General features: G+C 32.9%; 4 protein-coding genes and 9 pseudogenes across 13 annotated transcripts, besides 4 other annotated features; 11 read left to right on the forward strand and 2 right to left on the reverse strand.

Moving 5' to 3' along the window:
- Window positions 1-19,895: part of a mobile genetic element that runs on past the window's edge.
- Window positions 547-1,314, forward strand: TVAGG3_0409700 (annotated as a pseudogene). Its single transcript has one exon. A coding segment is annotated over exon 1 (768 nt).
- TVAGG3_0409710 lies at window positions 5,412-6,497 on the forward strand (annotated as a pseudogene). The gene has a single exon. A coding segment is annotated over exon 1 (1,086 nt).
- TVAGG3_0409720 lies at window positions 6,517-7,601 on the forward strand (annotated as a pseudogene). The gene has a single exon. A coding segment is annotated over exon 1 (1,085 nt).
- On the forward strand, window positions 7,913-8,776 carry TVAGG3_0409730 (annotated as a pseudogene). The gene has a single exon. A coding segment is annotated over exon 1 (864 nt).
- TVAGG3_0409740 lies at window positions 9,704-10,527 on the forward strand (annotated as a pseudogene). The gene has a single exon. A coding segment is annotated over exon 1 (824 nt).
- TVAGG3_0409750 lies at window positions 10,967-11,287 on the reverse strand (annotated as a pseudogene). Its single transcript has one exon. A coding segment is annotated over exon 1 (321 nt).
- TVAGG3_0409760 lies at window positions 11,379-12,271 on the forward strand (annotated as a pseudogene). The gene has a single exon. A coding segment is annotated over exon 1 (893 nt).
- Window positions 14,737-15,157, forward strand: TVAGG3_0409770 (annotated as a pseudogene). Its single transcript has one exon. A coding segment is annotated over exon 1 (421 nt).
- On the reverse strand, window positions 15,275-16,076 carry TVAGG3_0409780 (annotated as a pseudogene). Its single transcript has one exon. A coding segment is annotated over exon 1 (802 nt).
- TVAGG3_0409790 (uncharacterized protein) lies at window positions 16,406-16,840 on the forward strand (the record flags this gene model as incomplete). Its single annotated transcript, XM_051233043.1, has 1 exon — window positions 16,406-16,840. One exon carries the CDS (start codon window positions 16,406-16,408, stop codon window positions 16,838-16,840), a length of 435 nt encoding a protein of 144 aa, XP_051102773.1.
- Window positions 17,732-18,442, forward strand: TVAGG3_0409800 (uncharacterized protein; the record flags this gene model as incomplete). The annotated part of the gene is made up of 1 exon (XM_051233044.1): window positions 17,732-18,442. One exon carries the CDS (start codon window positions 17,732-17,734, stop codon window positions 18,440-18,442), a length of 711 nt encoding a protein of 236 aa, XP_051102774.1.
- Window positions 18,473-18,931, forward strand: TVAGG3_0409810 (uncharacterized protein; the record flags this gene model as incomplete). The annotated part of the gene is made up of 1 exon (XM_051233045.1): window positions 18,473-18,931. The coding sequence occupies one exon, from the start codon at window positions 18,473-18,475 to the stop codon at window positions 18,929-18,931; it is 459 nt and encodes a 152-aa protein (XP_051102775.1).
- Window positions 18,980-19,222, forward strand: TVAGG3_0409820 (uncharacterized protein; the record flags this gene model as incomplete). Its single annotated transcript, XM_051233046.1, has 1 exon — window positions 18,980-19,222. One exon carries the CDS (start codon window positions 18,980-18,982, stop codon window positions 19,220-19,222), a length of 243 nt encoding a protein of 80 aa, XP_051102776.1.
- Window positions 19,896-20,298: a mobile genetic element.
- Window positions 20,299-21,874: a mobile genetic element.
- Window positions 21,875-22,160: 286 nt separating this feature from the next.
- Window positions 22,161-22,198: a mobile genetic element.
- Window positions 22,199-23,181: the final 983 nt, after the last annotated feature.

The following is a 23,181-nucleotide window of genomic DNA, read 5'->3' on the forward strand; positions in this document are numbered from 1 at the left end:
TTTGAAGTTTTCATTCGAATATACATCTGCTTCATTAAATGTAAAACCTGACTTCTTTGCAGAGACGACTTTAAAATCTATTGATTTGTTTCAAAATTATATGCTATGGTAACTTCTGAAGGTAATGGATGTCCTTCCGCAGTCAGTTGTTCTCTCACTACCGTTTGAAGCTTTGTGTTAAAAACTTTCATGTCATCTCCTGTGTCTAAGGTTCACATACACAGCAACAGGAAAACTATCTTGCTTCTTTGTTTCATCATTATACTCAAAACATTAAAGTTCTTCAATAATATTGTTCTTCCTGCTGGAATACTTCTAACTTGTCTTATTTCAATAGCTTTCTCACCTCCTACATACTCTACCCAGTGTCTTGGATATTCATAAGTATACTGACTTTCTTGAATTTTGGTTGGTTTCATCATAACGTGTTCATAGTATATCTTTATACTCTTGTCAGTTAGACTCGGTGCTATGTTCTGAATATTTCTGACTTGCATTTTTAATGGAGATAAAATGAAGCATTTAATACATGACGTAGATGAAGACATGAATGAAAACAGACAAACTTAACTCTTCTCTCATTCTTCCTTTCAGTAAGGACTATGAGTTCTGTTCAAATGGTGTTATTTCTATTGTGGAAAGATGGGTTCAGGTAAGACATTTAACCTCATTCGTCATATACTCATAACAGAGCGTTTAGGAAACGACTCTTACTATGACCAAATCATTATATCAGCAACTTCAGACTCTATGGATTCAACAGCGAAAACATTTATGTCAAAAGTTCAAGCCTCTGTCGTTAAAGTTCCAGATGAACTCATTGAATTTCTTCAACGTTACATTCGACGTAAAGAAAATATTATGCCATCGTAGAGTTATACAGTCAGGAATGCAAAAGACTTCTGAGGAGATGGAAAGAATTATTGACAAACACCACTTACGTCAATACTCAGGAGTTTACGATATGAAACGACTGACAAACTACATTCTATCAAAACTTTCAAAATACCCCTTCAAAAAATATCCTTCAAACACTCTGTTAGTTTGCGACGACTTCGCCGGAAAAGGTTTAGTGTCAAAAGCCAGACTCACCATTAGCTAACATCATTACTAAAGTCAGACATTACCATTTAACTGTAGCAATACTTATGCAAACATGGAGGTTTTTAGCTTTAAACATAAAACGTCTCATAACTGACTTCGTTATCTTTCAAGGTTTCTCACGCTATGATATTGAACTCATTTGGAAACAGTCAGGTATAACATTACCTTTTGAAGAAATTTGGGAAGCATATAAGTCTCTCATCTCTCCTCGTTCATACCTTGAGATTCATATCATGACTAATACCATTAAAGTCAAAAATATTCCATGGAACGACCAACATTGTTTTAAAGTTTAACCTTCAATTGACTGATGGTAAACAAATTCCATGCATCTCTGTCGCCATTTCTGTTAATATTTTTGCTGTCATTCATATCATCCACTTCCCATCCGTTAGCTTTTGAGGATATGTTAGAATAGCTGTTCTTAAATGAAGGCTTTTCACCTTTGAGAGCATAAACTCTATAACTTTCTGCATACTTTATGTTTGAACCTCCTGAGCCATCATTGACATAAATTTTTATAGGCTTCCACCCTTTGTTCATGTTCCTGCTTCTTCCCTTAGCTCTTTTGTTCAGTAGTTCTACATCTTTATACACAGCTCCTGTCTCAGTGAATTCAACAATATTTTCATTCGTTAGCTTTACATTCAAACCCTTGTCGAGTATATTGTTCATTTCATACATATAAAAGGTTTTTATTCTATATGAAATGAGAAGCAAATCCATCTTAGCTGGTGCCGTTAATGTTCCAATTGAACCAACATCAAATGTTGACTCACGAACGACAAACAATATTGTCATAAAGAACTATAGTTCAGAGTGTTTGAAAGAAAAAGAACCAGACTGAAATCCGTGAATTTAAACTCAGCTTCAAACGCTAACGCTACATCAGATGTTAAGTTAGAGTATCCACCACTGGACCAAATTCTTTCAAGAGAAGCCAACGACAACCCTTACACAAATGTTCAAACAAATCCTTCAGATAACGTAGACCATTACCTTCTTCAGTTATACCAAACAATTTTACTCAAAGACGATAAGAAGCTTTTGACAAATCTTATAAGCAAGAACCAAATAATTCTAACAAAGGAGGACCTTGAAAATGTTATCTCACGAATAACAGGGAAACAATGTGTCATTGACTATCTCGACCCTGAAATCGAATGCTGTGGTCAAACGCCACCATTCATGAAAATAGGTAACATCCGCATCATTGAAACACCAGGAACTACAGGAGTTGAGTTTAAGTATAAATATTCGAACGAGTATACAAAACTTTCAACAGAATATAAACTTTGCTTGAAATATGTTTTAGTAAATTAAAGCAATTTGTAATATCTGTCCAAAACTTCTTCAACAGTATCGAACTCATCTTCATAATGCAAACCTAATCTTATTGACTTGGTGCAGTTTTCACTAACACAATATAGCGCTTTGCGCTCGGCGCCTTTGACGCCTTTTTCTGTTCTCTTGACTGACATAACTAACTCATTTGTTTCATCAAACAGCAACAACCAAAGTTCATGACCTAATACATAACATTCATACTTTATATTTTTAGCTCTGAGTTCTCTTGTAAGCTGTTGCATTTAATATTTTCTAAAAAGTCAACTTCAACAGTCATTCGCACTGGTGCCTTCAGTTCTACAGGCTCTCCTTGAAAGTCAACAAGTCTGAATTGCATGTCTTTCAAATTATGAGGACTAATGCGAACCCATTTACCTAAATGAGTTGCTATGACAGGAACGTTTGGAATGAACATTGAATTGACTGCATAACAGAAGATTTATATTCTACTGAACCTTTACTATTAACTCCTGAAATGCCTGTGACATTAGCTATTTTTGACTCAATGTACAAACAATTACCATAACATACGTATGGAACAGATTTCATCTCAATCGTTTTGTCAACACTTTTCAAAGGAAATGTCATATGGTATGCTCCCAAAGAAGTTGTACTCTATGACTCATTCGTTTATCTTGAACTCTTTCTTGCTACTGAACTTCAATGTTCCCTCAGAAGAGAGTTCGACATCTATGTTGTCAATAGTTTCTTCATTTATGAGAGTATCTATGACTCCAGCAATTTTATCTATTCTATACTCTGCTCTGTTAGGAAATGTTACAACACTTCTTTTGTCATCTATTTCAATCTCTATGAAATCTGTTTCATCTGTTATGACAAAAGTTGCGATAGTATTGAAGTCAACAACTCTGAAAGCAAGCGCTTCATTCTGAAGACCTAAGTTTGTTTGTAGCTTTACTGTCCCGTATTCGTTTGGGTCTGTACTTTGCAAATAGAACAACATTTTATTCTCATTAAAATATGACTATTGCTGCATATGCGTATGAAACAAATGAAGCAAGAAGAGCACATGAACTAGTAAACGAAAACTCAACTTTAACCATTGAAGGCAATGATTTAGTCATTGACGATGGAAAAACTAAAAAAGTCATTGATTTCGATACTTTTAACACTTATGACCCATTCATTACAACAAGCAAGGTTCCATCATAAATGATGGAACGGTGCAATATATAAATTCTACAGTAGATGCCTCATTAGTGAAAGTATTAAATGTTCTCATTGAATTGTTAAAGAGCTTTCGATTTGACGACAACATTAAATGCCTAAAGAATTTAGTCATGAATGAGAAACAAATTCTCGGCGTTGCTGGTAGCAGTAATGATGTACACCTTATGACATTAGAATATTATAACGAACATAAAGATGAACTGAAAGGAGAGAAGGGTGACACCGGACCTCAAGGACCACAAGGAATACAAGGAATACAAGGACCTCAAGGCGAAAACGGTTTGGATGGAAAGGATGGAAAGGATGGAAAAACTGCTAAATCATGGATATGGGACCTTATAAATACTGGTTTAACAGCTGCTTCATATGGAGTTCTTCAATACCAAATCGGAAAGATATGGGCGGTACTTGGTGAAGAAGTTTTAAATGACGTTAAAAATGCTTTGAACTTCATTTCAAATGGTTCGGATACTATTAAAACTTTATCTGGTTGGATGCAAGAAACAAGGAGTCAAATAGATACTGTAAGACGTATAGCAAACAATGCACGTACGGGATTGGATACTTTACGACAAGCACAAAATACACTAAAGGAAGCAAATGATATTCTTGGCTCAGTATCAGACATGCATGAAGATTGGCTTAAAGGTATTGACAAATCTTTAAAAAATCACAGTCAGTCTATTGCTGACTACAAGAAAAGTATAGATTTTTTACATAGTGCTATGGACGTACATGATGGAAGCATAAGGAACTTACTTAATGCTAACAATAACTTACCAGGAACTATTAAAGCATTTATAAAGTCCTTTGTAAAACCCGGTGCTCTAACATTTAGGTCTTTGAGAGCAAGAGCATTGAAGTCAAGAGATGCAGAAACTCCAACAGAACCTACAGAAGGAACTGAAACAACAGAAACTCCAAAAGAACCACCAAAACCAACAGCTAATGAAATATTGTTCGAATATTTTCCAAGGTACTCTGTTCTCATTGCATACATTCAAGAAATACTTAAGAAAGCAGACTTGACTTTAGGAGATGATGAAAGTTCTGTATATCTTTCGTTCCAGTTTCAAATAGCAGAACTTTTGAGACAGATATGCTTAATGTATGACAACATCTCTGATTTCACAAGATATGATGACGACCATGACCCCGAACATGGTGAAGAAGAAGTTTTACAAACATCCATTAAGACAGGAAAGGTTTTAACTCAAAGTCTCATTATTGACACCAAAGATGGCGAAGTGGACGTTCTTCAAGAGCTGAAGAAAAATACTTCTTCGGGAGGTGGTGGTAGGCATGAACTTGAAATAAATGAGATAGAAGAGAAATTAGCCGAAAAAGCAGATAAAGAACATAAACACAATATCTCCGATATAAATGAACTTCAAGCTACATTAAATAGTAAAGCGGACAAAAATGAACTTGACGCAATGAACAAAGTTTTGAAATCTCATAAACACAACATCTCCGATATAAATGAACTTCAAGCTACATTAAATAGTAAAGCGGACAAGAACCATGTTCATTATATAACTTCAGACGAACAGATTATAACGGACTACCATGGATATTTAACACGAAGTGATGAAGCGAAGACAAAAAATGTTAATGAAAGAAGATATAAATACATTCGTGCTAAAGGTTATGACATAAGCTGTACTGTACAGTATGATGTAGCTAAAGCACCAGAAGCATTTGGTTATACCGGTGAAATTTATGCCTCTACTTTCAATGTTAACGGTGTATTAGTTGAACCAAGATTTATGTTAAGAGTTAAGGCAAAAATAACGTTTGAAGATGCTATTAAAAGTAAAGCTGACAAAGTTGAACTCGAAGCAACGAACAAAGTTTTGAAATCTCATAAACACAACATCTCCGATATAAATGAACTTCAAGCTACATTAGACAGTAAAGCTGACAAGAACCATACACATAAATCCTTCACTACTGTTAGAGCAGACGACATAATATTGAACTTTGACCTTGGTTCAAGTGCACCATTAGAAAATCCAAGTACAAGCGTAAAAGATACTCTTAACAGTTTAGATAAGAGTTGCAGGAACATTGAAAGTCATGCCAGAAACTTTGAAGCATATGAACTACCGCAATGTTAGATAAGAAAGCAGACAAAACTTATGTAGATGAAGAACTAACAAAGAAATTTTCGAAACCAGATACAATGACATTTACAACAGAAATTATAAATGGTGAACCAGCAACTCCATTTGAATTTGTTAGAGGTCTTCAACCAGATACTTTTGAATTTTTCTTGGATAATTCTATTGAACTAACATTACATTATAAAAGTGGAACAAATGCAACATTTCATCCGGGAGATACATTCCAAATGGTATTTAATGACATAAGTTCTTTAGAATATGTTTATAGAGTTATGAGCATATATGATTTAATATATCCTATAGGAGCTGTTTATACGTCTATGAATCCAATAAATCCAAACACTTTATTTGGTGGTAGATGGTATGAAATAGTTGACAGTTTTCCATTCTACACTAATACTCAGTCAATGAAGATGGGAGGTTCAAAGAAAATAGGTATTGAAAACCTTCCTTCACATATGCATAGGTTCAGTGGAAGAACATCTGTGGAAGGAAACCATTCACATTCAATAACAAAAAGAGGTTATACAAATCTTGCAGCGGGTTCGGATAGACAGGGAATGCATAGATATGATATCAACTGACCCCAAAGATGTTAGCACAGGTATTTTCTGTGGAACTGCAGGAAATCATACACATGTTGTAGCTGGTATTACAGACCCAGCAGGTAATGGAAAAGATTATATGCCTCCTTATATAACAATGCACGCTTGGATACGAGTTGGTTAAAATCTTTAACTTTACATAAATGAGCTTGAAAGAAGTATTCGAACAACATCCATGGAGGTCATTTAAGAAATTCAATGAAGCTGCAAAGAGTTGGGGATTTACTAACAGAGCTGAAGTGAAAAGGTTCTTTGACAAAAATGTTGTACATCAAACAAAAATAAACCCTTACGACTACTTTTTACCAATTTACTCCAACACTCCTGACGCATACCAATTTGACACTCTCATTCAAAGCAGAAAAGGAGGACATAAACCATTCCTCATCTTCATAAATGTTAACACTCGTAAAGCATATGCATATCCAATGAAAAATAAAGGAACTCGTGAAGTGTTAAGAGTTTTACAAAAGTTTGTAGCAGAACATAACCCAAGTACTTTAACATCAGACCAAGACAGTGCATACCTCAGCAATGAAATCACAGAATTTCTCATTAAGCATAACATAACTCACTACACTACTGAAGACCATAACCATAACATACTCGGCATCATAAACCGCTTCATAAGAACGCTCAGAGATTTAAATCAAGAGCGAGACTTTACCGAAGAAACAATGAAACATTTTCTCGAAGTATATAATTCCTCAACACATTCTACAACAGGACATACACCAAATTCAATGACACAACAACAAGAAGAAAAGTATATACAAAAGAAACGAAGCCAAACACAAAATATCAGAAATTCAACACAATTTACCCTCATTCCTGGTACAAAAGTTCGTGTAGTTCTTGACGACAAACCGTTGACAAAGAAACGTTTAAGGTTAAGTAGAAACTATTATATCGTAGACTCTACACAAGGTAATGGATATCTTATAAAAGCTGCTGACGACTCCATAGCATTTTACCTCGTCGACATAATTAGTTGAAAGTAGTAATGGCAAACTTGCTGAAACCATTGACGAAGCAAAGCGAGGAGTGGTTATTGAAATACTTGGCTACAACAAACGATGACACTTATAAAGTAAGATATGAAGGAGGTGTTGAAGATGTTATACCATCTAAGAACTTGAGAGAGTCAAAGCCAACACATCTGGGACCATTAGAGCGGGAGTACTGGAAAGACAAAAATATGCCAGAAAGAATAAGAAAATTCTTCTAAACTTTTTCATTAGATGTAAATCAGACATGAATGAGAACAGTCATGATATCATTAATGGTACCATTTATTTACACCAAAAAATAATGTTTATGTTAGAATGTTAGATCTAACACGTTTTCTAACCACTTTTCTAACATGGTCTAAAACTCTCGAAAATCATGAATTTTTGACATTTCCTTATGAAAGAAAAATAACGCTAATTTTTTTCTAAGAAAAATTTTTATCTTGTATGTAAAGATATGATTTCAACAATCGGCACAACAACAATTCAAACTACAGCACCAAACTCGTTAGTCATGAATCCAACATCTATGTTAGTAGAGATGAAAAGCTTCATTCCTTCTTCATATACTTTCGAAACAAAAATCCAGAAGATAAAGCAAGAACTTTTAACAAGTAATTTAGACTGTAGTGCGAAAGATGAAACAAATGAACAGTATCTTTATGAAATGCAGGACATTATTGACCATTTACCCAAATTGCCTGAAATCCAACAACAAAAACTAACTATTCCTGAATTCGACGAAATTGAAGTCAAAACAACTGACTCAGTAGAAATAAAGAAGTTCATACGTAAAGTAAATTATGAATTCCTTGGTTTTCATTGCAACCATAAAGTTATGGACAAAGATTGCGACATGGTTTATAAGAATGTTTCTGACATATATAAATCTGAAGAATTTAAGACCTACGATAACTTTGTTTCATTAGTTGCTGAATGTGTTGGGAAATAAGATAAAGATAGAAGAGGCAAAGTATGGAACGAACAACTAAGACCCGCTATGTTTGAGATGAAGAGAGCAATTGACGCCTTAGTTGTTTTAGCAGGTCAAATTTCAATGTATAACGCAAAAATGAACCCGCAATGTTCAAAATGTAAGGCAGCGATGAGGAAATATAACTACTCCGTCAAAGAGATAGAAAGAATGAGAAACGACTATGCAGATTTAAAGAAAGAAGTAGAAAAGCCAGCAGAAGATAAAATGGACATGTTAGCATTTCTGAACAAAAAATTATCCAACTGCTGACGATTTCCTTCTATCTGACGTCAAAAGAAATATAAAGAAACCTTCGGCATTGTTAAAACATTCGATGTACTAAAAGAAGAAATAGAAGCTACAAAACTGTTTAAAGTCATGAACCATCGCAACATATACCATGTAAAACGCTTGTAAATAGTTATGTTAGAAAAGAGGTTAGAAAACGTGTTAGATCTAACATGCTAACATAAACATTATTTTTGCTGAATTCAGCACAAGATTCTGAGTAAAATGACATATGGCACGTGTCAAACCGTTGAGTTTTCACAAATTTTAAAAATTGCTGCGGAAAGTTCGTCAAAAAAGTGAAGGTTCCCGACGGTTTCAAACCGCCATACTTTACATGAAGATAGTTTTACAATGTCAACTAAATATTCATGTACGATAGAAACGGTTATGTAAAGTTTACATTTTGTAAAGTTTGTCCTGATTCAAGACAAGTCTTGTATTTTTTCAGAACAAGTCTGTATTTTTTCAGAACAAGTCTTGTATTTTTTCAAGACAAATCTTGTCCTGATTCAGAACAAGTCTTGCACTTTTAGTCAGTTTTTCTTGTAAAGTTCTCAAATTTGAAGAACAATTGTCCTGATTCAAGACAAGTCTTGTATTTTTTCAGAACAAGTCTTGTATTTTTTCAGAACAAGTCTTGTATTTTTTCAAGACAAATCTTGTCCTGATTCAGAACAAGTCTTGCACTTTTTCAGGAAATCCTATCGTCTAACTTTACAAATGTCACTTTTTCAACATGATTGCATTTTGGTCGGGAAACAACTTTCTCTCAATTTTGTCACTTTTTCTATCGTCGTGTTTTGTCGCTTTTCCCTCAGGGTGTGTGTCAGAAAATATCCAAATCTTTATAGCCTCGTATCTCCTTCAATTCTTGACGGCTTGACATGTATGACACACCATTCAATTCAGAATTATGTGCTGAATCTTATGACCTTCATTTGTTCGTGACTTCTTTTCACATATGTAACCATGAATTTTTAACATTTCTTTAACACAGAAAATAAAGTTAGTTTTATTTTTATTTATTTTTTTATTTTGTATGTAAGGACAGATATGTCAACAACAGAGAACACAACAACTGCTATCGTTCATGAAGCCATAAATGAAGAATACGAGTGGTTCAGTTTAACAAACAACTCCGTCTCATTCGTTCGGTCAAAGACGATATGTACCAAATGCAAAGTATTTTGACAGCATGTTTTGCTCCAGACACTAAACACGCAGACGACTGGTTCAAAAACCAAAGCACACAAGAACTTTTGAGTGAAATTTCTCTAGACCGACTTTTTTCGGTCTTGCATAAAACACATGAAAATCGTAAAAATTTGCCAATAAATTTAAGAGGTTATTATGTTCATAGACTTTTAGTAAATGCAGTTGCAATGTGGGCTTCTCCTCGTTATGCATGGCATGTTTACAGACTTCTTGACGAAATTCATAGACAAGAACGTGGAGAGATGGAAAAGAAACTTCAAGCAAAAGATGAAGTCATTGAATCCAAAGACAAAAGCATACAGAAAAGAATACCACGTTCGGTACCAAAAGGAAAGGAAAAGAGTTATAAGTATATGATATATACTGAAGAGTTGGAGAAAGAAGAAGACAGAGATATGGTTATGTTGCATTTAGTCAGAAGAAACAACAAAAGCTTTTATGACCTTGCTAAGATTTACAAATCTGACAGAAACTGGTTCTATCGTGAAAACTTACCGATTTCAATGACACCGAATGAGCAAATAAAAGAAATTGTCAAAAATACTCTTCCTCAAACACACTATGATATCAAAGGTTGCACAATACTTACATTCAAAGAAGACTTAACATTACTGAAGGAAAAAATAACAGAATATTTCGATAACTTCAAAGAGGAAGAATAAAAAAATCTAAGCTAATTTTATTTTTTTTATAAAATTTTATCTCATATGAAAGAACATGAATTTAGAATATTCGGAACTCATGACAGAAGAAGAGAACGAACAACATGTAAAAGATTATGCAAAATTTCTGAAGACATACAAAGCATTTAAACAATATCTAAATGCTTCTAAAGATTATGCAAAATTTTCTGAAGGTATATAAAGCTTATGAAAAAGCGTATGAAAAGTTTATACATTGGGGAATTGTTGTAAAATATCGATATGAAGACTAACCAAAAATATATTTTTGCTTAAATGACGTCAGGGTCAATTCTTCAACCATTTCACTTCTTCGTCAATGTCAATAGAAGCTTCTTCAACCTTTGGTAAGAACTTTTGTATAACATCTTTGTTCGTTATTGTTTCAGAGATGAAGAATAATATTTCACATTTGTTTCACCCTTCTTATATTCTTTCTGTTCGGAAAGATTTAAAGCAATACTGAAGAAGTCAATGTTGGAGTTCTTTATAATAGTATAATGAGTATCTTTGACATTCACGAAGAAACCCTTTTGTTTCAAAATACTGCTAACTCTTGTGAAGTATAACGTTTGCGGTCAATGACAATAGCTAATGGTCTGACATACTGACCAAACTTAGATTCTTTCACAAACTTCTTGTTAAAGATAACATTGACGTTTGAAGCATTATTGAACTCATTCTTGATGACAGTAGCGAGAGCATTGTATGAAAAGAACTTGCAATCTTGCATGTGTTTCATTAAAATAAAAATATTAAATTATTTTGAAAAATAACTTAAAAAAATCTAATCTAATTTTTTTCAAAAAATATTTTTTTATTTCCTACTAAAGATGTATCGGAAGTTGTCTAAGTTAGAACACTCGGAAATAAAACAACTTCTTACAGAAGCTAATATAGATGTTGCAAAGCATTACACAACAAACAAAAAGGCACTCGCTGACATTCATCAATGACTATAATGGTGAAATAACTTATGATAGAATTCATGAGTTCATAAAGCCGCAACGCGGCGAGGACGAAGTCCATGCAAGAGCATTTCCTTTAAATGACGTTGCTATTGACTTATATCATAGACGTTCAATACCTCATGAAGTAAGAAGAGAAATGTTTGACATAACAAATGCAAACGTTGGTGAAACAAGAAGAAGAGATGACACACTGAAACAACAGAGAAGAGAGATGTTTAAAAGTGCTATAGAACAAGTTCGCAAAGCTAACGATGTCATTCGTTCCATTGACGACAAACCAAAAGAAGGTGAGAGATGGTTAAAGAAAGATGAAGAGAATAGGAAGAGAAATGTGAAGTCAGGCAATAGACTCATTGACTTTAACATCGAAGCTTTAGATGAACCAAACAGAGACTACTTACACAAACATTTCGGTAAGGTTTTCATGAGACTCTTAGAGAAATTAAAATAAACTCCCAACAGAGATGGATGGTATGTTATAAACTTGGTGGAAAGTATGAATGTTCTACGTTAAACCTCAATAATATTGGAACATTACTACATCAGCTCTTGAAGGAGAACTTTATATCAGAGATAGAAGCAAATGCTGCAGGTATTGTTGAAATGCACTATGACTTCTTCTTGACAAACATAAAGAATCTTACCGAAATAAAGATGTATGATTTAACAGAATATGAAGGCTTAACGATGTCAGATGTAAAGAAAGGCAAACCAAAAAAGAGACCATATAGAGATGAAAGCACACTGACAAATGACCAGAAAGCCATTTTGGAAGCTCTTAAGCAAACAGGAAACCCAGCACTTATAGAAAGCTTTTGGAAAGATAATGGTGAAAAGAAGTTTTATAAGAAGAGAAGCGGTCAGTTCTGGAAGTATCTTTGCACATTACCTATAAATCTTGAACGCTACCAAATCTTCAATGAACTGAACAAAAGAACTGCAACACTTATGACAGAGATAACTGTTCGTTTATGCTTGCATTCAGGCTGGAGTAAATGAAGAAACTATTGACCACATGAGAGAAGTCATTCGTGTTAGAGACTTTCCTCAAAGTAAAGTACAAGAAATTTCTGACGCAACAGGTATAGCATTTAATGTTACCATTGGTTACTTTCAATGACTCAAGACATAATGAAATAAAGAGATACATACCAAAAGAATGTGAAACTGTTCGAACTATTGACTTACTTCTTGTTGAAGACCACTACATGCTAAACGAAAGATTACCAATGACAACATATTTCATTCGAAACTATATAGAAATTCTCAAAGCTTGTGGTGGAATGAACATTGAAAAACAGATGAAAATATATACAAAGAGAGAAGATAAATATGTAGTTCGCATGGATAGAACTACACCGCTATGGGATGTTATGAAAACATTGTGGGAGTGCAAATATTTCGAACCTATTTCTTATGGAGAACTTTTCACATATACTACTGACTTATATAAACAGAACCTTGCACCATTTAAAGATTTGACATATGCTCCAAAGTATTGTGTACAACTGAAGAAGAAAGCAGAGTCAAAAGAAGTAAATAAAGCTAAATGTAAATTCATACCTGAGCACGTTTTCTTTGCTGACTTTGAGTGTAGTACGGATGGCTTTCATAAAGCTTTTAACATCTGTTATGACAGTGAAGATGGTTCAGTTAGTGAAAGTATTTGGGGTCAAAACTGTGCAACAGAATTTTTGGAAAGACTTCCTGACAAGAGTTTAATATATTTCCATAACCTCAGTTATGACATAAACTTCATCTTAAGACACATGACAGAAGTGAAAGGAACTCCCATCATTAAAGGTTCACGAACAATGCAAATAACTGGTTTATATAAAGGACGGGCAATTATTATAAAAGACTCTTACAGTGTTATAAATAAGAAGCTTAAACTATTTCCTGCTATGTTTAACTTACAAACAGGACCGAAAGAAGTATTTCCATATAACTACTACAGCAGTGTTTTGTTAGCAAATGACAACAGAACTGGTGTCATTTCTGAAGCATGTAAGTTTATCCATGATGCAGATACATTTATGAAGAACATAGATTCCATCAAAGGTTGCAGAATAGATGAAAACCACTTCGACTTAGAAAAATATAGCACGTTTTACTGCAAACAAGATGTAAGAATTTTAAGAGAAGGTTTTGTAAAGTTCCGCAATGACTTATTGAAAGAGTTTGATTTAAACGTTTATGACTACGTTAGTATTTGTTCTATTGCTAACAAATTGTTTGAGAACAGAGTATACTTCCCGAATGGAAATCTTTATGACCTCTCAAATAAACCAAGAGAATTTATTTCGAGATGCATTCAAGGTGGAAGATGTATGTTGTCAGATAACATGAAACAAAAGAGCAAAAAGAAACTCATTGCTGACTTCGACACTGTTTCATTATATCCTTCAGCTATAGCAAGACTTTATACTTTAGAAGGTATTCCAAAAGTATTGAAGGAAGAAATGTTAAGCACAGAGTATCTCATGAGACATTTATTCGATGACGACCAAAAGGAACCCATTGGTGAAAAGTTTATGTCTGGCTTCTTTGTTCTCATTAAGATAACAGAGATTGGTATACCCAGACACTTTCATTTAATAGTTTGCGACCCTGAACTAAATCCAGAACTTAACGTTCCAAGAAGTTCAAACACTTGCTGTCTCATGTATGTTGACCATATAACATTACAAGACCTCATAAAATATCAAGGTGTCAAATGTGAAGTGTTGCAAGGATACTATTACGATGGAAACAGAGATATGAGAATAAGAGATGAAGTAAAGAAGTTGTTTGAGTTAAGGTTAAAGTATAAGAAAGAAGGAAACCCCTTACAAGAAATTATAAAACTCATTCTGAACAGCATTTATGGCAAAACTATTCTATCTCCTATTGAGTCAAAAATAACCATAGTAGATGACAAAGATGCTATAAGATATGCTATAAGAAATTACAACCATATAGTGAAGTTCGAAGGTTTGGATGGTTCAGATAAAACTATTTTCAAGCTAACGAAAAGCATTTGCAGACACTTTAACTTCTGTCCACTTGGTGTTAATATTCTGTCTATGTCAAAACGTATTATGAATGAAGTATTCTGTACTGCAGAGGACATGGGACTTCAAATCTTTTACCAGGATACCGACAGTATGCACTTATATAATGAAGACATCCCAAAGCTTGCAGCAGAGTTTAAGAAGAGATATGGTCGCGAACTTATAGGAAAGAACCTTGGTCAATTTCATAGCGACTTTGCAGAAATAACACCTGGAAAACAAAGTTTAGCTTATAAAAGTATTTTCTGTGGAAAGAAGACCTACATAGACTTACTCACTAACGATTTAAATGAAGTTGCATTTCACTGCAGAATGAAAGGCGTGAAGCAAGATGTTATTGCTTTAACCGCTAATGAAATGTTTCCTGAAGCTATACAATGCTATTACAATGAAGATAAGAACATTCACATACCTGTTGGAACATATGACAAAGACTCTGAGTTCAGTTTAATGAAACTTTACAAAGCACTTCATGATGGTCAAGAGATTGCATTCGACTTATGTAAGTCATGTCAACCTTGCTTTGCTGAAAAGTTCAACTTTTCAATAACGACTAAAACAAGCTTTATTCGTAAGTTGAAGTTCTGAGGTCATTTATTTTTGTCAGCAATGAGGTCATTCGTGATAAAAATAAAGCTAGCGTAGATTTTACAATACTGCGATGGTAGAGTTTAAGAGTTGTGCTTCAATGTAGAGACAGTCCTTATGGTCTGGAGGTAAGAACACTGGACATTTATGGTCATGAGTGGAGTAACATGTCTATCCAAAACTCACGATTGAAGCCAGTTAATTTATAGTATTTAGGGTTAGGAAGTGGTGAAGTTCTTGTATGACCAATGAACTCATTTTCAACGCCTTTGGCTATATTAGAGTAAAGTATTGCTTGCTTTCTATCCCAAATGCCAGGTGTTACAATCTTTGAAAATTCATTTTTCCTCGGAAGCATTGCATCATAATTGAAAACATTCTTGAAATCATCACTTGGTTCAGAGATTTGAAATCTTATACGTAATGGATTTTCTTTCTTTTTAGCGACTTCATTGAATGGTGAGAATACAATGAATTGACAGTCATGAGTTCCATCTTCATTTTCATTAAATTCATAATGAAAGTCTATAAGTTGTGGCTGACTACCTTCTTCTTTCAGTTGTGCAAGAAACTCACGTAAAGGCTGTAAAGTTTGTACTTCAATATTGAACTTTTTCTCGAACATCTCATTAAATGAAATCATACATTGCAACAATGTTGTATCGTCTTTAAAGTATTTGTATATGTGAATGTTTTGGGCGCTTAAAGACTGTTCGTCATTTTCTATCTCGACTTGAAGTATAAAGTCAACCTTTCTGAAAGCACGTGTTATATACATAGATGTTATGCCAATGTACTTCTCTTCATTTATGTTCACAATCCAGTCTGTTGGAAACTTAAACGTTACTCTGTTCCCCTTTATTTTGACGTCAGGGTTTTCACTACTGAACGCAACAGATAAAGGTATTTGTCTATACATTTAATTCGGATAAAAATAAACCATTTACTCTTTCTTTGCTTCAGCTTCTTTAGCTTTTGCTTCAGCTTCTTCTCTAGCTTTCTTCGCCAGCAAACGTGGGTTCTTTGTCTTCCAGCAGCTAATGCAGCAAGTTGTTTTTCACTAAGTTTTCTCTTTGGTCTCTCTGGCTTTTGTTCTTGTTTTTGTTCCTTCAGTTCGGATAAAATTTGCTCACGAATTTCTTTCTTCAATGCTTCAACATCTATGACACCTTGGGTCTTGTCCGTAGGGCTTGTCTGAGTCATTTGACTGCAGATAAAAAACTAAATTAAAACTTTAACCGATGTAAAATGAGCTTGTCAAAATCAGAGCGAGAGTCTATTATATTAAATGACGCAAGAGGAATACAACATCCTTTCTATTACGTAAGTCAGAGTAAAGATGGTAAAATATACGTAAGAAAAAGAAAGGTACCATTAGCGAATGCAGAGAGCGACAACATTAAGGTGCATGGCAAGGGTGAAGTCCACGAAGCCCATATAAAACCTTCTGTTCAAACTGAAAAGTCAATAGAACAAGAAGAAAAGAAGCCAGATGTACTTTCAATAACGAACCAAGAGCTTATTGCAAAGTTCGTGAATTTCATTGAAAAACAAACCGAGTCAAAGAACCCTGACCCGCCAGTGAAAGAAGTTGAGACAAAAGAGAATGTACAGTTCATTGAAAATGTCAAGAAACAACTTCCACCACGAATACCAAGAAGAAGAGTGAGAATAATGAAGTAAATAGATATTTTTATCTGAAGTAAATACATGCAGAACGAACAGCTAAACGAATTTACTCCAGCAGAGCATATTCATCAGATTCGCTCATATTTCGATATCATAGACAATGCAGTTCAAATTGGTGACACTAATAGAAAATATTCTGACGCAAAGATTCCATCACAACCTGGAACTGCTAAAGATAACACATGGGTAACATTCAATCTCTCACCTCCTGGTGAAAATATGTTGGACCTTTACAATACATTCATTACGTATAAAATGGAAGGTCAATTTATTGCAGATAAAGAAATTGGTTCAGGTTCCAATAAAACAAACCCACCAGGATTTTGGATTGGTTTCGATGACGCTTTCTATGCAGTTGCTGGATATCAAATCCTTGCAAATGGTCGTATCGTATATTCTCAAGACAACGCAAGAGAAGAAGCATATATAACTTCAAACTCACAAACTACCGAACAAATAAAGAAAGTAGATGTTTTCTCAAAGACTCGACATGAAGATGTATGGAGTCATTCGGGAACATGCAGAACAGGACAAATTGTTAGTGGTCCAATTACAGCAGGAAAATCATTTGATTTTAAGCTTCGTTTAAGAATTCCTGTTAGAAGATTCCTTCCATTAGAAGCTATTCGATTTATTCCAGCTTTTGCAGGAAACATTCAGCTTAAAGTAAAGTTCAGTAGCGACGCCTTACAATGCACATCTATATCTGTAAATGATATCATTGCTTTCAATCCAACTCTTAAAGTTGCATTTGCTTCAGATTCAAATCCACCGACAAATAAATTTGTTCCATGGAATGAACCATTCACTATGATAACGAAGGCAATAGAAGCTAGTGGAACAGTTACTATTACAACTGTAACCCAGCAACTATTTCGAACAAAGATGGATTTTAATGAATGTTTCATTCATCCAAAGTCATTCTCTTTAGACCCTAACATTTATACAGAACTTGTAGAACATTATACAAACGAGGCTTTATGTTTTCCTGTTAAAGTTATGGATTGGATTCCTATGGACGGTTCATTCTCAAAGAATACAGATAGTTCAAGTGCAACATTTACAGCAGCTTATACGCCTATTAATGTTAAAAGTATTTGGGCACTATTTAGAAAGAAAGACAACTATTATGTTAATTTTGAGAACCCTAAGTTTAAATATCTTCAGCTTTCCATGGGAGCTTATGGAAATATGCCTGCAGAACCTGAAAAATCATATGGACCTGTATTTTATGAAATGGTTGCGAACGCTTGCAATACAAACAATGATATGATAGGATTTAATGAAGATGTTATGAGGTCATTGGTGGATGATGGTAGTGTGGAACATAAATGGGATAGCTATGACAACACACATTTCTTATGTGGTTTTCCAACAGAAGTGGACTTTTGCTTCCAGCAAGGTCAAACATCTACTGCTCCAATAACATACAAATTGTCTGTTAAAGGACCTATTGAACTAGCAACTGAAAATGTACCAAAGCCACTTATTGGATTTATGAGGGATTGTTGCTTTGCCATTCAGGTGCGTGCTAATGGAATCCCAATAATAAGATTAGATGACTATAACTTAGCCACGGACGACAGTGAGGAATAAAGGATGAACATTTATTTTTAAAGCTTATAAATGAGTTCTTCATCAAGCTCTCGCGAACCTTCACCATCTATGAAACAAACTTTACCAAACGATTATGGAGCACCTATTGAATATTTCTTACGAGCTGCACAATGGCAAAGAGCAGTCTCACCAAGGTTAGGTGTTCCACCAGCTCCTGTCAAAAATAGCATTTGGTCAAGTCCTTATATAAAATATGGTCTCCCACTAGGTTTGCTAGCTACAGCAGGAGCAGTAATGATGTTGAAAAGAAATAAAGCAAATGTTATAAATAATACTGAAATAGCTGAAGTTAAACAAACTCCAACACCTTCGCCAAAACCAACGCCTTCACAAGCAAAACCTTCAATAACTCCTGAACCTATGGAAGTACAAACTCCTGTTCAAAAGTCAACTCCTAAACCGACTCCAACATTTAAACCAGAACCTACTCCTCAAATAAATCGTAAAACTCCTGCGTTTCCTTACTGAAAAAATAACGTTATTTTTATTTAATATTAAAATTTTTATTTGATTGAAATGACGACTAAAGTCACTGAAGCAATGAAACAAAAGTTTTTGGTAGAATACATTAAATCAGGAACTATTCCAGAAGGTTTTTACATTCATACTATGAAGGATGGTAGAGTTCAGTTTAGAAAGATAAAGCAACCATTAGATAGAGAAGGTATTTTGAGAAAGATTAAACTTCATGAGGACAACATTGCTGAACTTAGGAAGAAGTTAGAAGAGTTGGATAAAGCAGACGACAGTGAGTTATAAAGCAATGAATTCAACAGGTTAGAAAAGAGGTTAGATATCGGGTTAGATCTAACCTTCTACCTAAATTTATTTTTGTGCTATGTTTTCATACGTGTGCGGGTGGTGATATCATTAATTTTTTATTTTATTTTTAAGTTTACTGAAATTTTTTATTTGGATGTAAATGACAGAACAAAAGCAACTCATTCGAATTCCACAGTATAACAAACATACATTTAAACATTTATTCTTCCTTCCTGAGCATAACATGTTCTTTCAAATACATCCGAGACCAGTTGACTTTTCATTGACTGTGTATAAAGATAGAAATAGTTATATCATTAAACCATACGATGACGAAGGTAAGTTATGTAAATTGTACGTTAAGAAGTTAGAGAAAGTTTATGGCTTCAAGTATGACTACAATAGGGTTAACACTGATGATGAAGATATTGAGGAAAATTTATGAGAACATTAGTGAAGTCGTTAGTGAGAACGATAGTGAGAACGTTTATTTTTTACATTAGTGAGTTCGTTAGTGAAGTGGTTGGCGGCTTTGTAAATATTTAAGGTTAAATTAGTTTTTGCGTTCATGTTGTAAAATATACGTTAACGGTTTTGTAAAGTGTCAAATTCACAAGTATTGGGTAAGGTGGAACGCAGTGCCACCATACCCAAGACTTGTATACTAACTTGGATTCAGAGAGAAGTGTTAAAGTTATCAAAAAAGTCACAAGAGATTTCGAAGAAATGACACAATTTAAAAAAGTCGAATGCATCAGTATGCTTGAAGCTGTTCAGAAAGGTCTGAAAAATGATACACTTGATCCCAACATTGTTTACTCAACATTAAAAATATTATTGCAAAGAAAACATTTGATTTAATAAACATTTAATTTATTATAATTAATTTTTTATTACAGTATAGTAAAAAATGCTATAAATAAATTATTATATTTTATTAAAATGTGACTTTTAATAGTAAGTGAATAAAATAAATCAGGAATTGGGAAAGAAATAAGGTTAATTAAAAATAATGAAAATTACAAGTTTAAGGTTAATGAAAAAGTGACAACGGGCGAGTTTGTCCCCCACTCATTTTATTCACTTACTATTAAAAGTCACATTTTAATAAAATATAATAATCTATTTATAGCATTTTTTACTATACTGTAATAAAAAATTAATTATAATAAATTAAATGTTTATTAAATCAAATATTTTCTTTGCAATAATATTTTTAATGCTGAGTAAACAATGTTGGGATCAAGTGTATCATTTTTCAGACCTTTCTGAACAGCTTCAAGCATACTGATGCATTCGACTTTTTTAAATTGTGTCATTTCTTCGAAATCTCTTGTGACTTTTTTGATAACTTTAACACTTCTCTCTGAATCCAGACCTTTAATTTGCAACTTAATCAGGAATGAAGGAACAACACTGGAATATAACTCGATGACAAGTTCATCGAGTCGAAGATTTGGTTGTACACCACTTGTATGTGCCGGATACCATTGTGTCAAATTTTTTCTGAAATTAACTTTAAAAGTACTAAGTAAGATCATGAGATATAGCAATATATGTTTAAACCAACTTATATTTTGGTTGTACACCACTTGTATGTGCCGGATACCATTGTGTCAAATTTTTTCTGAAATTAACTTTAAAAGTACTAAGTAAGATCATGAGATATAGCAATATATGTTTAAACCAACTTATATTTTGGTTGTACACCACTTGTATGTGCCGGATACCATTGTGTCAAATTTTTTCTGAAATTAACTTTAAAAAAAGTAAGATCATGAGATATAGCAATATATGTTTAAACTAACTTATATTTTGGTTGTACACCACTTGTATGTGCCGGATACCATTGTGTCAAATTTTTTCTGAAATTAACTTTAAAAGTACTAAGTAAGATCATGAGATATAGCAATATATGTTTAAACCAACTTATATTTTGGTTGTACACCACTTGTATGTGCCGGATACCATTGTGTCAAATTTTTTCTGAAATTAACTTTAAAAGTACTAAGTAAGATCATGAGATATAGCAATATATGTTTAAACTAACTTATATTTTGGTTGTACACCACTTGTATGTGCCGGATACCATTGTGTCAAATTTTTTCTGAAATTAACTTTAAAAGTACTAAGTAAGATCATGAGATATAGCAATATATGTTTAAACCAACTTATATTTTGGTTGTACACCACTTGTATGTGCCGGATACCATTGTGTCAAATTTTTTCTGAAATTAACTTTAAAAGTACTAAGTAAGATCATGAGATATAGCAATATATGTTTAAACCAACTTATATTTTGGTTGTACACCACTTGTATGTGCCGGATACCATTGTGTCAAATTTTTTCTGAAATTAACTTTAAAAGTACTAAGTAAGATCATGAGATATAGCAATATATGTTTAAACCAACTTATATTTTGGTTGTACACCACTTGTATGTGCCGGATACCATTGTGTCAAATTTTTTCTGAAATTAACTTTAAAAGTACTAAGTAAGATCATTTATTTTTGCATAATATAATGCCAATATGGTTTCGTTTGATTTTATTTCATTTATAAGCAAATCAGATTTACCCAAAAACTCCACTCCATCAGCGTTCATTTGCTAAATTAAAAAGTGACAATGGGCTAGTCTGTCCCTTTCTCCTACAAAAATTCGATTAATTTTATTTTTCATATGTGTAAATTCTGCATATTTATATAAATTCCCATATATATATATGTATTTCCGATTCATGAAATCGAAATAGTAGGCTCATAAATGAAAATATATCATTATATTTTTTCCATCTATCAATTACATCCTTATATTTATATTTCGCTCTATTAAACAATAGATTTTAAAGGACCGGATACAATTTATTTTGTTATATTTATCGTTTATGATTAATATGTTTTCTATTAACAGTAATTATAAAAGAAATAGAAGTCATGTTGTAAACAGAAATTCATCAAAAGCGACACATCAGAAAAGCTAAAATATTGAATTTTTGGAACTTTTGATAGAGCACGTTTTTAAATATTAATTAAAGTAAATGTATATTTTGTAAAGATTCTTTTTAATAAAAAAATAAAATTTTGAAGAAGAACACAAAATCTTCTGAAAAATAATATCACATAAACTCATATTATTTTCTAATATATAACTATTTTATATAAAAATCAAATTCAATGATCTTAAAAGCGAAGGATAAACCTCAAAATTTACGAATATAATGAGTGGGAATATAATGCTTATCTATCATAAAACCATATGAAATATCAATTTTTGCTTTACGCCTAATTTTTGACGACAATTAGCAAAAAATGTTAAATGTTAACACTCAGTCCATTTGAATATGAAAAATAAAATTGACTTTGATTAAATGTTTTTATTTATCATGCAATTCTTCTTGCGACCAAAGATTTGAATAAAAGTTCAAAAAATAAGATAGCTTAAAAAATAATATACGGTAGTGTTTACTAATAGATGAATAGTATATAAATTCTATTAAAATGGATTTGATCCAAAAAAATATAAAACCAAAAATAATTGTTATAATTTAAATGAAGAAGTAATTTAAAACGATTTTATTTATGATCAAATTTTATATATTTTTTTGGATCAAATCCATTTTAATAGAATTTATATACTATTCATCTATTAGTAAACACTACCGTATATTATTTTTTAAGCTATCTTATTTTTTGAACTTTTATTCAAATCTTTGGTCGCAAGAAGAATTGCATGATAAATAAAAACATTTAATCAAAGTCAATTTTATTTTTCATATTCAAATGGACTGAGTGTTAACATTTAACATTTTTTGCTAATTGTCGTCAAAAATTAGGCGTAAAGCAAAAATTGATATTTCATATGGTTTTATGATAGATAAGCATTATATTCCCACTCATTATATTCGTAAATTTTGAGGTTTATCCTTCGCTTTTAAGATCATTGAATTTGATTTTTA

Source organism: Trichomonas vaginalis, chromosome V, assembly GCF_026262505.1.
Source record: "Trichomonas vaginalis G3 chromosome V, whole genome shotgun sequence".
In the NCBI taxonomy this organism is placed as follows: domain Eukaryota; phylum Parabasalia; order Trichomonadida; family Trichomonadidae; genus Trichomonas; species Trichomonas vaginalis.